Below are 13,086 nucleotides of genomic sequence, written 5' to 3'. Positions count from 1 at the left end.
AGAGGGTTCCCTTTTCTCTGCACCCTCTCCAGCATTTATTGTTTGTAGACTTTTTGATAGCTGCCATTCTGACTGGCATGAGATGGTACCTCATTGTGGTTTTGATTTGCATTTCTCTGGTAATGAGTGATGTTGAGCATCTTTTCATGTGTTTGTTAGCCATCTGTATGTCTTCTTTGGAGAAGTGTCTGTTTAGTTCTTTGGCCCATTTTTTGATTGGGTCGTTTATTTTCCTGGTACTGAGCTGCATGAGCTGCTTGTATATTTTTGAGATTGTCAGTTGCTTTGTTTGCTATTATTTTCTCCCATTCTGAAGGCTGTTTTTTCACCTTGCTTATAGTTTCCTTCATTGTGCAAAAGCTTTTAAGTTTAATTAGGTCCCATTTGTTTATTTTTGTTTTTATTTCCATTACTCTGGGAGGTGGGTCATAGAGGATCCTGCTGTGATTTATGTCAGAGTGTTCTATGTTTTCCTCTAGGAGTTTTATAGTTTCTGGTCTTACGTTTAGATTTTTAGTTCATTTTGAGTTTATTTTTGTGCATGGTGTTAGAAACTGTTTTAGTTTCATTCTTTTACAAGCGGTTGATCAGTTTCCCCAGCACCACTTGTTAAAGAGATTGTCTTTTCTCCGTTGAATATTCTTGCCTCCTTTATCAAAGATAAGGTGTCCATAGGTGCGTGAATTTATCTCTGGGCTTTCTATTTTGTTCCATTGATCTATATTTCTGTCTTTGTGCCTGGCAAGTTTTATTAAAGAAAATTTGTACACAATTTACTTTTTACCAGTCTGTGCTGGCATGCTTCTAATGATATCAAAACCACCTGGATCAATGATAGCCAGTGTGCATACTCTGGAGTATTTTCCACATACTATGCCCAATTCAGTATTATTGCCACTGTAGTGATGGACACCAGTTTTGGCCAATCAGTATAATACTCTATTTCAGATTTCCTCAAGGCTGGGCAGTTGTTGGTGAGGATTACCAGTTTCGCTTTGCCTTGTCTGATCATTTTCAGAATCTGCTTGTAGCCCAGCACATACTTTCCACTTTTCTTAACCAGTTGGAGCCCAGAGTTGATTGACTCCAGTGACTCTGTCATTTTCTTTGCGGCCACCATCTTCTGGTCTTAGGTACAGGATGCCCCCAACCAAGAGCAACTGCCAAGATGGCCGGGGAGCAAGAAAGGGCTTACATTTCTGAAGAGCTCTGTTATAAAAAATATTTCATTCTCCTCCTGTAAGTCGTATGCTTTCTGCAATCACAAATAAATTCTTCCTCCATAGGACCTTCAAAAAATCTAAAACATTCCACTAAGTTGTCCACCCTGAAGGGTAAACACATTCTGTTCCTTGTAACAACAGCAGAAGCAAATACTTATATTGTTTAGCATAATCCTACTACTCTTCTAAGCCCTTTATATCTATTAACTAATCTAATCTTTATAACCACAATATGAAATATCCTCTCTGAGACACAGTGAGGCCAAGTAACTAGCCGAAGGTCACAGAGCAATTAAGTAGTGAATCTGAGGCTTAATCTCAAGTAACAGGCTCCAGAGCAGCCCCCCGCAGCCCGTGATCCTTTTTTTAAAATGATACAATTTGAAGAGGCTCACTAGGACAGTCCTTTGGGGGCCTAGTCCATTGTAGTCTCTCACACACAAAGGCCAGGAATATTCTAACACCAGAACCATGTGTTCTTCATGTTTGAAATCCCTGTATCAAGTCCTAAGCCTAGCAAACATGTAGTGACTGTCTTGTGCCTAAAATCAAAGTTTACAGTCACAGCTTTTAGAAAGTTGGCTAAGGATGGCCATGGCAACTGAACTTAATGGAAAACAGATGGTATGTAAGAGCAGAATCTACCCATGCTCTTCATCAGGTAATGTGCTCTGACAAGGAGATTCACAGTGCATGGGAAACACACATGCACTTTGGTTCAGAGAGATTATCCTTAAGTTTCAAGTCAGCTGAAAAGATCTCACCTACTCATCACATTACTCTAGATACTTTGACACAAGAAACATCTTAAAAGTCTCGTAAAGAACACAGAGTTAAATTAAATCAAGGACACAGGTTAATGTTCTGTCATACCTGAAGTTTAAAGTTTAGTTCTAAGAAGAATATTTTAAGAATACAGATAAACTGGAATGTGCCAGAGAACATAACCTGGCACATTATATGGGCAGAGGAACACAAAGTCACATAAACAACTGAAACAAATGTGGATGTCTGGCTTGGAGGAAAACAGAAGAGACCTAACAGTGCTCTCAAAATATCTGAACAACAGCTATATGGAAAAGAGTTTATAATGATTCTGTGTGGTGTCACAAAATGTATGGAAGTGTACTCGTTAGAAGTTAAAGTTAGGACTCTCCTCAATATAATTCAGTTCAGTTGCTCAGTCGTGTCTGACTCTTTGTGACCCCATGGACTGCAGCACGCCAGGCTTCCCTGTCCATCACCAATTCCCGGAGCTTGCTCAAACTTATGTCCATCGAGTCCGTGATGCCATCCAACCATCTCATCCTCTGTCATCCCCTTCTCCTCCCACCTTCAATCTTTCCCAGCATCAAGGTCTTTTCCAATGAGTCAGTTCTTTACATCAGGCGGCCAAAGTATTGGAGCTTCAGCATCAGTCCTTCCAATGAATATTCAGGACTGATTTCCTTTAGGATAGACTGGTTGGATCTCCTTGCAGTCCAAGGGACTCTCAAGAGTCTTCTCCAACACCACAGTTCAAAAGCATCAATCCTTAGGTGCTCAGCTTCCTTTATAGTCCTCAATATAATTAAAAACATCCAAACAAACATAGCCACTTAAAAATAGAAAGGCCCACATCACGAAGTCATAATTCACTCAACATGAAATGAGCATTTACTACATGCTGGACATGATTCTAGATAAAGACAATTAAGAAAAATTCCCAAACATCCAGAAGTTCTGAATCTAGTAAGGGAGACATACATGTAAATTAGTAAGTATAATAACAAATTTATATATATTACTTGCTATGAAAACAGAGGTATGGTTGATCATTAACAAACTGTTTCTCTAGAAACACACAAGCAAGGTTCTCTTTTAAAATATTATTTAAAAATCATAGTATTGTACTTAATAAAACGTACAGTAAAAGTATGCTCTTGGGAAAGGTATGCGGTAATAGTGTAATTCAGAAGCTGTGAAAAACTTAACTGGTCACATATATCACCACACCTAATTATGGAATACTGTCCCAGTGGCATGAGTCAAACAGAAAACGTGAAACCTCATAAATTTCACAAAACAAAGCTCATTTACAATTAACAGAAGATACTCTAGATGTAAAAGGTAAGAGAGAAATTTGACAAGGAGCTACGGCATGATGTCTCCCCTGGATTTCCTCAGACTTAAAATATAACCTGATAAACATGACCTTTACCTACAGATTAGATTTCTTAGTAAATACAATTTCATATATTATTGCATGATACTTTTCTACAGCCTAAAGGAAGCCATGTGTTTCACAAAGTCCAATTCTTGGGATGAGAACTGAGAAATAACATGGGCACTGATTTGCATCATTAAAGTATTAGGGTTTTACATAATGAGCTTCTAACCCCATTTTTAGTAAATCAATGTTTATCATCAATAGAAAAATATGATTAATACATTTTAACTGATTCACACGTTTTACATTAAATAAAATGCTTTCCTAAAACAGTGTTGTTGCTGCTGCTGTTTTACTGTATGGAATTTTTGCCTGGACATTAAGACATGTTTTTTATATTAATATTTATATCTTTATGGACAAAGTGGTTTTTAAACTCACCTACTACTTCTTAACAAAATCACTAAAATATCTGTACTAAAACAATGGGCTAATTTGGAGTTAGGATATCTAAACTCAGAAAATACTGTTAATCTTAAGTTATCTTAAAGTACAAAATATTGTTACTATTCCAAGAATTCAAGTAAACAATCATTTACTTGTATTTTAACCCCTGAAAAAAAGTAGGGCAAAGAAGGAATCATTGAGAAAGTTAACTTCTGAGTTATGTCTTAAAAGGATAAACAGCAGATCTTAAGAAAGACAGCTACACTGTGTATATATGTGTACACATAAGGATATGTATGTGTGTATAAGCAAAGAAGACAGACAATAGGAAGATGGTATTCCTAGCAAAGAAAACAAATATAGGTCACCAGTGGAATTCTAGGTGAGGCTAGATGAGCTGTACTGGGTATTTCTAAAAGGTTTCATGAATCAGATATAGACTGAAACAAAACCACAAGGTTTTTTCAACTCTAAGTTTGAGAGCCTACGAATGTACTTGCTCCTTTATCAATCTGTACCATAAGAATAAAACAGAATAGCAACACTTTTCCAAGGTTCTATCAAATGAAATATGTCAAGAAAATAAAGGAAGTAAAAGAAAAAACCTTGTTTGCACTGGAAAAATCTTACACTGATTCATTCTCTTGGGTAGACAAGATAGAAAGATTCAATATCATAAAAAGTATGAAAATTAATCATTAATTCAATGCGATTTCAATCCATAAATCGACACTTAGAATCTAAAGTAATCTGGAACAACATATGTACTCAAGAATGACCAAGACAAAAACTGTAGAATAATATAATAATAATCAGGGGAACATACTCTACCTAAGATCAGCATACTCTATTAAGCAAAACAATTAGTATAGTATTAGTACAGGAATCAAAATTATTAACAAAATCTAGCATCAGATCCATGTTTTTATGAGAATTAAGTGCATATTAAAGGACAGATCAGCTGATAATTAATATATACCTAAATATCCTATGAAGAATATAAACGTTCTGTACTAGCTAAAAAAATCTCATTTCCAAGTATTTGACTTTTTGACCAACAATGCCTATCTTCCAGCTCCATTTCTAATTTATTTATTAGAAATAGATTTATTTTTTGACCCCCATAGAGATTTTCATTTCTTGTCCACACCAGTTTTCACTACTCATTATTGCTATTGTGTAATCTCCCAATGTAATCTCCTTCTCTCCTTACTCAGCTTAGACTCCATGGTATATCACTAACATAATATTATTATTAAAGTAAGGAAATCAATGAACTGGGAGACCAAGGTTTTAGAAGACTTGTCTATCTGCATATCAAAGTCTGTAAGAGTGATGGCAAGTGTACTGGTAGAGGGAATATCAGCATACTAGGTGCTAAAACTGTATTTGAAAGAGGAATGACTAGGAAATCAGTAAATGCTCCAAAAAGCAGCAGCAGCAGATCTTATGAAATTTCAAAGGAGCAGAAGTTTTTAGAGAAAAGAAGGGGAAAACTGGTCTGGAAGCCACAAATACAAGAAAGACAGACAAGCACCCATTTCTAGAACCAATGGTATACACCGTGTGTAAGAGGAAAAAAAAAAACAAAAGTTGCCACTTGAAAGTTTTCTCAGGAGAAGCAGTGTTCTCAGGAATTAGTCAGGTTTTACTTAAGAGTTAGGAGTGCTCTAAAGGAATGTTCTGAAGAAAGCTGAAGATACAGGAGATTTCATTGATAATAAACCAGAACCATTTCTACAATACATTCATATAGTGAACATACATGTGATAGGTAACATCACATATAGATGTGAACAATACACCTAAATGAAACAAATTTTACAAGAGTGTATACATATAATGTGTGTGTGTGTGTGTATAAAATCATTCCATCTTTGTGAAATAATCACAACAAAAAACTTCAATAGCTATGCTAGATTAAAAACAGAGAAAAAAAATATCATTAAAGGTTACTTCTGAGAGGGTGAGATCATGGGGAACTTACAACATTAAGTATTTCTATAAAGTCAGAATCCTTTATTAAATTCTAATATATTCTGATAATCATAAAAACAGTAACATTTTTATATTTATCTATATCTATATAAATAAGTTATTTCCAAAGGAGAGGAGAATAAGCTGGTATAATTCATATGGTAACAACCTGATAGGTGAGGATGGTACCTGTTCAGTGAGACAGAAATCTGCAGTAAAGAACCACAGCTAAAATTATATTGTGACTAAAAGCCAAAGCTGAAAAAATTATTAATAATACAAGAATTTCAAAGTTCTTAAGTTAAATCACTTTCCTTCCACTTCAGTAATTCTGTACTTCTCAGGTTTAATAACTCAAATAGTGCTCACCTAACTTCCACAAGGTCATTTGGTTTATAGCTGGGATGAAGAAAGAACCAAACTTTCTTGACAAAATGATTAATACTGGGTTCTCTACGAGAGCCTCGGACATATACCATCCACTTGTGGGTTGACTGGTCATTTTCTTCTCTCTTATCAGGAGGTATATACCTAGAGTAGGGAGAAAAAAAACAACTTGAAATCTTTGTTCCTAACAAACCAATTAACTACTACTTAAAACAAGATTAAAAATCAATTACAAGAAGAAAATGGGAAAATTTACACATACATAAAGAGTAGACAACATACTACTTACCAATTAATAGGTAAAAAAGAAATCAAAAGAGAATTAAAAAATACCTAGAGACATCTGAAAATGGAAATAGAGCATATCAAAACTTTAGTGATGCAGCAAAAACAGTTCTAAGAAGGAAGTTTATAGTGATAAATGCCTACATAAAGAAAAAAAGATCTCAAATTAACAACCTAACTTTATACCCTAAGGAACTAGAAGGAGAAAAACAAACTAAACCCTAAGTTAGAAAAACGAAAAAAAAAACAAAAAAGAAAGAACAAAGATCACAGTGGAAACAGAGACTAAATAACACAATAGAAAAGGTCAAAGAAAGAAGAGTTGGTTTTTTGAAAAGATAAAATAGACAAACATCTTTACACAGACTTACCAAGAAAGAGGAGGGACTCAAACAAATAAAATTATAAATGAAAGAGGAGATATTACAACTGATACCACACAAATACAAAAGATCATAAAAGACTTAAGAACAAGTACACATCAACAAACTGGACAACTTAGCAGTACTGAATAAAACCTAGAAATAGACACCCTATCCAGACTGAATGGTGAAGAAACAGAAATCTGAACAGAACAGTTACTAGTAAGGAGACTGAATCAGCAAACAAAAACCTGCCAACAAAGTACATTCCAGGACCAGTGGTTTATTTAAAGGGTGAATTCTACCAAACAGATAAAGAATTGATTCCAATCCTCAACCTCTTCCAAAAAATAAAAGAAGAGGGAACACTCAATGATCTCATTTTATGAAGCCAAAATTACCAATACCAGAGCCAAATGACGATACTACAAGAGAAGAAAATTATAAGCCAGTATCCCTGATAAAGGGCTTCCCAGGTGGCTCAGTGGTAAAGAATCTGCCTGAGAATGCAGGAGATGCTGGTTCAATCCTTGGGTTGGGAAGATCTCCTAGAGAAGAAAATGGCAACCCACACCAGTATTCTTGCCTGGGAAATCCCATGGACAGTGGAGCCTGGCAGGCTACAGTCCGTGGGGTCACAAAAGAGTCATATATGACTGAGTGACTAAACAACAATCCTTGATAAAAGTAAATGCAAAATTCTTCAACGAAACATTAGCAAACAGAATTCAACAGTACATTAAAAGTATCATACAACATGAGCAAGTGAGATTTATTCCAGGCATACAAGGATGGTTTGACATCTACAAATCAATGCAACATGAGCAAGTGAGATTTATTCCAGGCATACAAGGATGGTTTGACATCTACAAATCAATGCAACACATCACATTAATGAAATGAAGGCTAAAAATTATATAATCATCTCAAAAGATGCAGTAAAAGCATTTGACAAAATTCAGTATCTATTCATAATAAAAATTCTCAACAACTGCATATAGAGGAAGCAATTCTTAAAATAATAAAGCCACACATGACAAGTCCACAGCTAAGATCATACTGAATGGTGAAAGCCAGAAGATTTTCCTCTAAGATCAGGAACAAGACAAGGATGTCCACTATTGCCATTTTTATTCAACACAGTACTATAAGTCCTAGCCAGAGCAATTAGACAAAAAAAAGAAAATAAAAGGCATCCAATGAAAAGGAAGTAAAATTGTCTCTATTTGCACAAATCATAATATCATACATGGAAAAACCTAAAGACTCCATCACAAAACTATTAAATGAATTCAGTAGAGTTGTAGGATATAAAATCAACATTAAAAAATCAGTTGTTTCTATATACCGACAACAAACTACCAGAAAGAGAAATTAACAATAATTTCATTTACAACAGCATCAAATACAATAAAACACTTAGCAATTTAACCAAAGAGGTAAAAGACCTGTACATTGAAAACTGTAAGACACTATCAACTATACTTCAATAAACAAAAATAAAACTAAAAATCTATAAGACACTGATGAGAGAAACTGAAGAAGGCAAAGATATTCTGTGCTCAAGAACTGGAAAAACAGTTAAAATGTTCATACTACAATGCAATCTCTATCAAAATTCCAATGGCATTTTTTACAAATAGAAAAACAATCCTAAAATCTATGTGCAACCAGAAAAGATTCTGAATAGCCAAAACAATCATGAGAAGGAAGATAAAAGCTGAAGGCATCATGTTTCCTGGTTTCAAACTATATTACAAAGCTACAGTAATCAAAATGGTGTTGTATTGCAATAATAACACATAAACCAATGGCACAAAATACAGAGACAAGAAATAAACTCACACTTACTGGTCATTAATTTCCAACGAGGAAGCTAATATACACAATGAGGGAAAGGACAGTTTCAATAAATGTTGCTGGGAAAACTGAAAAGCCACATGCAAAACAATGAACTGAACCTCTATCCACACCAGACCCAAAATCGACACAAAATGGATTCACAAGTTAAATTTAAGACCTAAAACCATAAAACTGGAAGAAAGTATAAAGGGCAAGATTTTTTTATATCTGTCTGGGCAGTGATTTTTTGGATCTGACACCAAAAACAGAGGCAATAAAACCAAAACAAGTAGAACGACATCAAACTAAAAAGCATTTGCACAGCAAAGGAAACCACCAACAAAATGAAAAGACAGCCTACGGAATGGAAAAAAATACTTCTAAATCATGTATCTGATAAAGGGTTAATATTCAAAACATGAAGAACTCAAAAAATACCAAAACAAAAACAAAACAAAAATATCTAATTTATAAATAGGCAGAGGAACAAACTCAACTTCCAGTTACAAACAAGTCATGTAATGTACAGGTAATGTATAGCTATGGTGACAGATGGTAACTAGACTTATTGTGGTAATCATTTTTCAATATATAAAAATATCAAATAACTCTGCTGTCCACCTAAAACAAGTATAATGTTGCTAGATCAATTGTACTTCAATTAAACAAAAATATTTTTAAGGAGATATAGATAAACATATTAACATACACACAGGAATATTATTCAGTCCTAAGAAAGAAGTAAATCCTGCCATTTTTTACAACATGGATAGAAAGACCTTGATGGCATTATGGTATGCGAAATAAGTCAAGCAAAGAAAGACAAATACTGCTTGGTATCACTTCCATGTGAAATCTAAAGAAAAATCAAATTCTTAGAAGCAGAGTAGAAAAATGGTTATCAGGAGCTGAAGAGTTGGAGAAACTTTTCCATTTAAAAAAAACCCTAAAATTCAGGCAATATTTAATAGCCATATTACCTAACCAAAGTAAGTCTTTGCAGTTAACCCTTTTCTTTAAACTCTTTTTTCAGGGGGGGGTGGGTAGGCCTGAAGAGGCATTCCCTTGAAGTTTTTTTATTTTCTAATTATCAGTCAATTTAAAAAAAAATCCTGCTTTTCCTGCTAAGTGGGTACACTAGGTAGAAACAAACTAGCATACTTTATTCCTGGGTTAGGAAACCTCTAGCCTGTGGGGTGATTTCATTCAGGTTCAAAAGTGCTAGAACTCAGAACTCTTCTGTTTCCTACTCATTGCTGTCAAGGTTCCAAGTGGTTTCTTTGTCTTTAAAGAAAACAAGTCATTTCCCTAAGTACTAACCATGGCAAAACTAGAATCCTTAGCCCTTCCTTTTGAGGCTCTGGCTTTACTTCATTAAAGAAAGAAAGAAAGAAAGTGAAGTCACTAAGTTGTCTCCGAGTCTCTGCGATCCCATGGAATGTAGCTTACCAGGCTCCTCCATCCATGGGATTTTCCAGGCAAAAATACCGGAGTGGGTTGCCATTTATACTTCATGAGCCCCCCTTATAACATTCTGTTGGAAAATAAGGTCATGACCTTCTGTACATTCATCTATGTCTATGGTTATCCTTAGCAATACAGTGGGCCAGGTTGCCTAACCCAGTTTTTCTTTAGGAGTACTCATGTCCTATCTTTATCTTTGCTCTTCCATATATAAAAGCCAGCCTATGAATTTAATGAACCCTATCAGCACTTTAATCAGAATATCTACATATCAACTTAGGAAGAAGAGATATCTTTACAACACTGAGCTTTCCTATCCATGAACATGCCATACTGCTCTAATCATTTAGTTCCTTCATGTGTTTCAATAAAATTTTTATTTTCATAAAAGGCCAGCATATCTTTTGTTTATTATGCTACATTATTTATTGCTAGAGTAAATGTATCTTTTAAAAATTGTTTTCTGTAAGTTTGTCATACAGAAACAATCAACTTCTGTGTATTGACGACGATGATATTTAGCTGCTAAGTCATGTTCAACTCTTTCACGATCCCATGGACTATAGCCTACCATACTCCTCTGTCCATGGGATTTCAGGCAAAAATAGTGGAGTGGGTTGCCATTCCCCTCTCCAGGGGATATTCCCGACCCAGGGACTGAACATGCATCTCCTGCATTTTGGCAGGCAGATTCTTTACTACTGAGCCACCAGGGAAGCCCTCCTTACTACTTTTAAAGTTTAAATCTCTATGTCTTTTCTTTTAGTTGTTATCTTAGATACTCTAACAAGTATTGTTAACAAAGTCTAAAGTAAATCAGTATTTTTACCCTCTTCCAGAACAAACAAGGACTTTATAAGTCTCATCCCAATCATTCCTCATTATTTATAAAGTCCACCTGTCCTTAAAGCCCAAAACCCACAAATTACACATAATTGTTTGAAAATGTCATTAACTGTTTCTCCCCAGTCTTTCTGTGGCCTGGTGAGCCTACCTGAATTTCTAGTTTTGGCCTTTTCTGGGCTGACATGTCTTGTACTATAGGTGAGACCTCAACACAACACATTAGTTCTCTTAGCTAAATGCATGCTAATTCTAAAATAACTTGTAAAACAGAAACCTAATTGCCTTAGTCATATTTTATGCTTCTATTTAAATACTACAAAGACTACTGAACATCTCTGTATTATCCTGAGATTCTTAATGTACTTTCTGTTTGTTATCAGTGGTTCATTAACTGGGATTTGGAAGACTCCCCTGACATCTGATTCCCCTCCCCAGATATTCAGTGTAATTCTGAATCCTTTAGTTTCAATAATTGAATCTAATTTAAATTTTCATAAATATATCAATTTATTCACCAATCAACATTTACTGAACACCAACTACTGTGAGACACAAAAACAAACAAGATACACTTTCTAAAGAGATTCCAGTCTGATTTGGAAAAGATCTATGAAAATTGGAAATAATGATACAATGTTACAAAAATGACAAGCAGCATGGAAGAAATGCCTAGTGAGGAGAAGAGCAAAGAGTTTTGTGAGGAAATAACAGGGGCGGTGACTGAGAGTGTCAGGCTGCGTCAGCACAGGCGTGGTCGAGAGGAGCTACCCCACATCTGAGGTCAGGGGCGGTGGCCAAGAGAAGCACCCCACGTCCAAGGTCAGGCACGGTGGCCGAGATGAGCTACCCTACGTCCGAGGTCAGGGGCGGCAGCCGGCCAAGCTACCCCACGCCCGAGGTCAGGGGTGGCGGCCGAGAGGAGCGACCACACGCCGGAGGTCAGGGGAGCCAGCCGAGAGGAGCAACCCCATGTCCAAGGAGCAGAGGCTGCACAGGCACAGGAGGACCAAGAGGAGCTATTCCACGTTCAAGGTCAGGAGGGGCGGCCGTGAGGAGACACCCCTCGTTCGAGGTAAGGAGCAGCAGCTGCGCTTGCTGGAGCAGCCGTGAAGAGATACCCAACGTCCAAGGTAAGAGAAACCCAAGTAAGATGGTAGGTGTTGTGAGAGGGCATCAGAGGGCAGACACACTGAAACCATAATCACAGAAAACTAGCCAATCTGATCACAAGGACCACAGCCTTGTCTAACTCAATGAAACTAAGCCATGCCGTGTGGGGCAACCCAAGACGGGTGGGTCATGGTGGAGAGGTCTGACAGAATGTGGTCCACTGGAGAAGGGAATGGCAAACCACTTCAGGATTCTTGCCTTGAGAACCCCATGAACAGTATGAAAAGGCAAAATGATAGGTACTGAAAGGGGAACTCCCTGGGTCGGTAGGTGCCCAATATGCTACTGGAGGTCAGTGGAGAAATAACTCCAGAAAGAATGAAGGGAAGGAGCCAAAGCAAAAGCAATACCTAGTTGTGGATGTGACTGGTGATAGAAGCAAGGTCCAATGCTGTAAAGAGCAATATTGCATAGGAATTGGAATGTCAGGTCCATGAATCAAGGCAAATTGGAAGTAGTCAAATAGGAGATGGCAAGAGTGAACGCTGACATTCTAGGAGTCAGTAAACTAAAAATGGACTGGAATGGGTGAATTTAACTCACATGACCATTATATCTACTACTGTGGGCAGGAATCCCTTAGAAGAAATGGAGTAGCCACCATAGTCAACAAGAGAGTCTGAAATGCAGTACTTGGATGCAATCTCAAAAACGACAGAATGATCTCTGTTCGTTTCCAAGGCAAACCATTCAGTATCACAGTAATCCAAGTCTATGCCCCAACCGGTAATGCTGAAGAAGCTGAAATTGAACAGTTCTATGAAGACCTACAAGACCTTTTAGAACTAACACCCAAAAGAGATGTCCTTTTCATTATAGGGGACTGGAATGCAAAAGTGGGAAGTCAAGAAACACCTGGAGAAACAGGCAAATTTGGCCTTGGAGTATGGAATGAAGCAGGGCAAAGACTAATAGAGTTTTGCCAAGAGAATGC

At 36.5% G+C, this 13,086-nt stretch overlaps 1 protein-coding gene and 1 pseudogene across 8 annotated transcripts in view; both read right to left on the bottom strand.

Moving 5' to 3' along the window:
* The window catches only part of YEATS2 (YEATS domain containing 2), a 105,184-nt gene that overhangs the window by 59,392 nt on the left and 32,706 nt on the right, over window positions 1-13,086 (bottom strand). For all 8 annotated transcript variants that reach the window (XR_826684.1, XM_010855666.1, XM_010855670.1 and 5 more), the window contains one exon: window positions 6,166-6,327. Coding sequence is in view for 7 of the 8 variants with exons in the window: in XM_010855666.1 (XP_010853968.1) it covers window positions 6,166-6,327 (162 nt within the window). In the remaining variant the exon portion in view is untranslated. The remainder of the gene's footprint in view (window positions 1-6,165; window positions 6,328-13,086) is intronic.
* Window positions 700-2,450, bottom strand: LOC105000008 (annotated as a pseudogene).

The sequence above is a fragment of the Bison bison genome, unplaced genomic scaffold (assembly GCF_000754665.1).
Source record: "Bison bison bison isolate TAMUID 2011002044 unplaced genomic scaffold, Bison_UMD1.0 scf7180017864367, whole genome shotgun sequence".
Lineage (NCBI taxonomy): Eukaryota > Metazoa > Chordata > Mammalia > Artiodactyla > Bovidae > Bison > Bison bison.
This window is presented reverse-complemented; position numbering and strand designations above follow the sequence as displayed.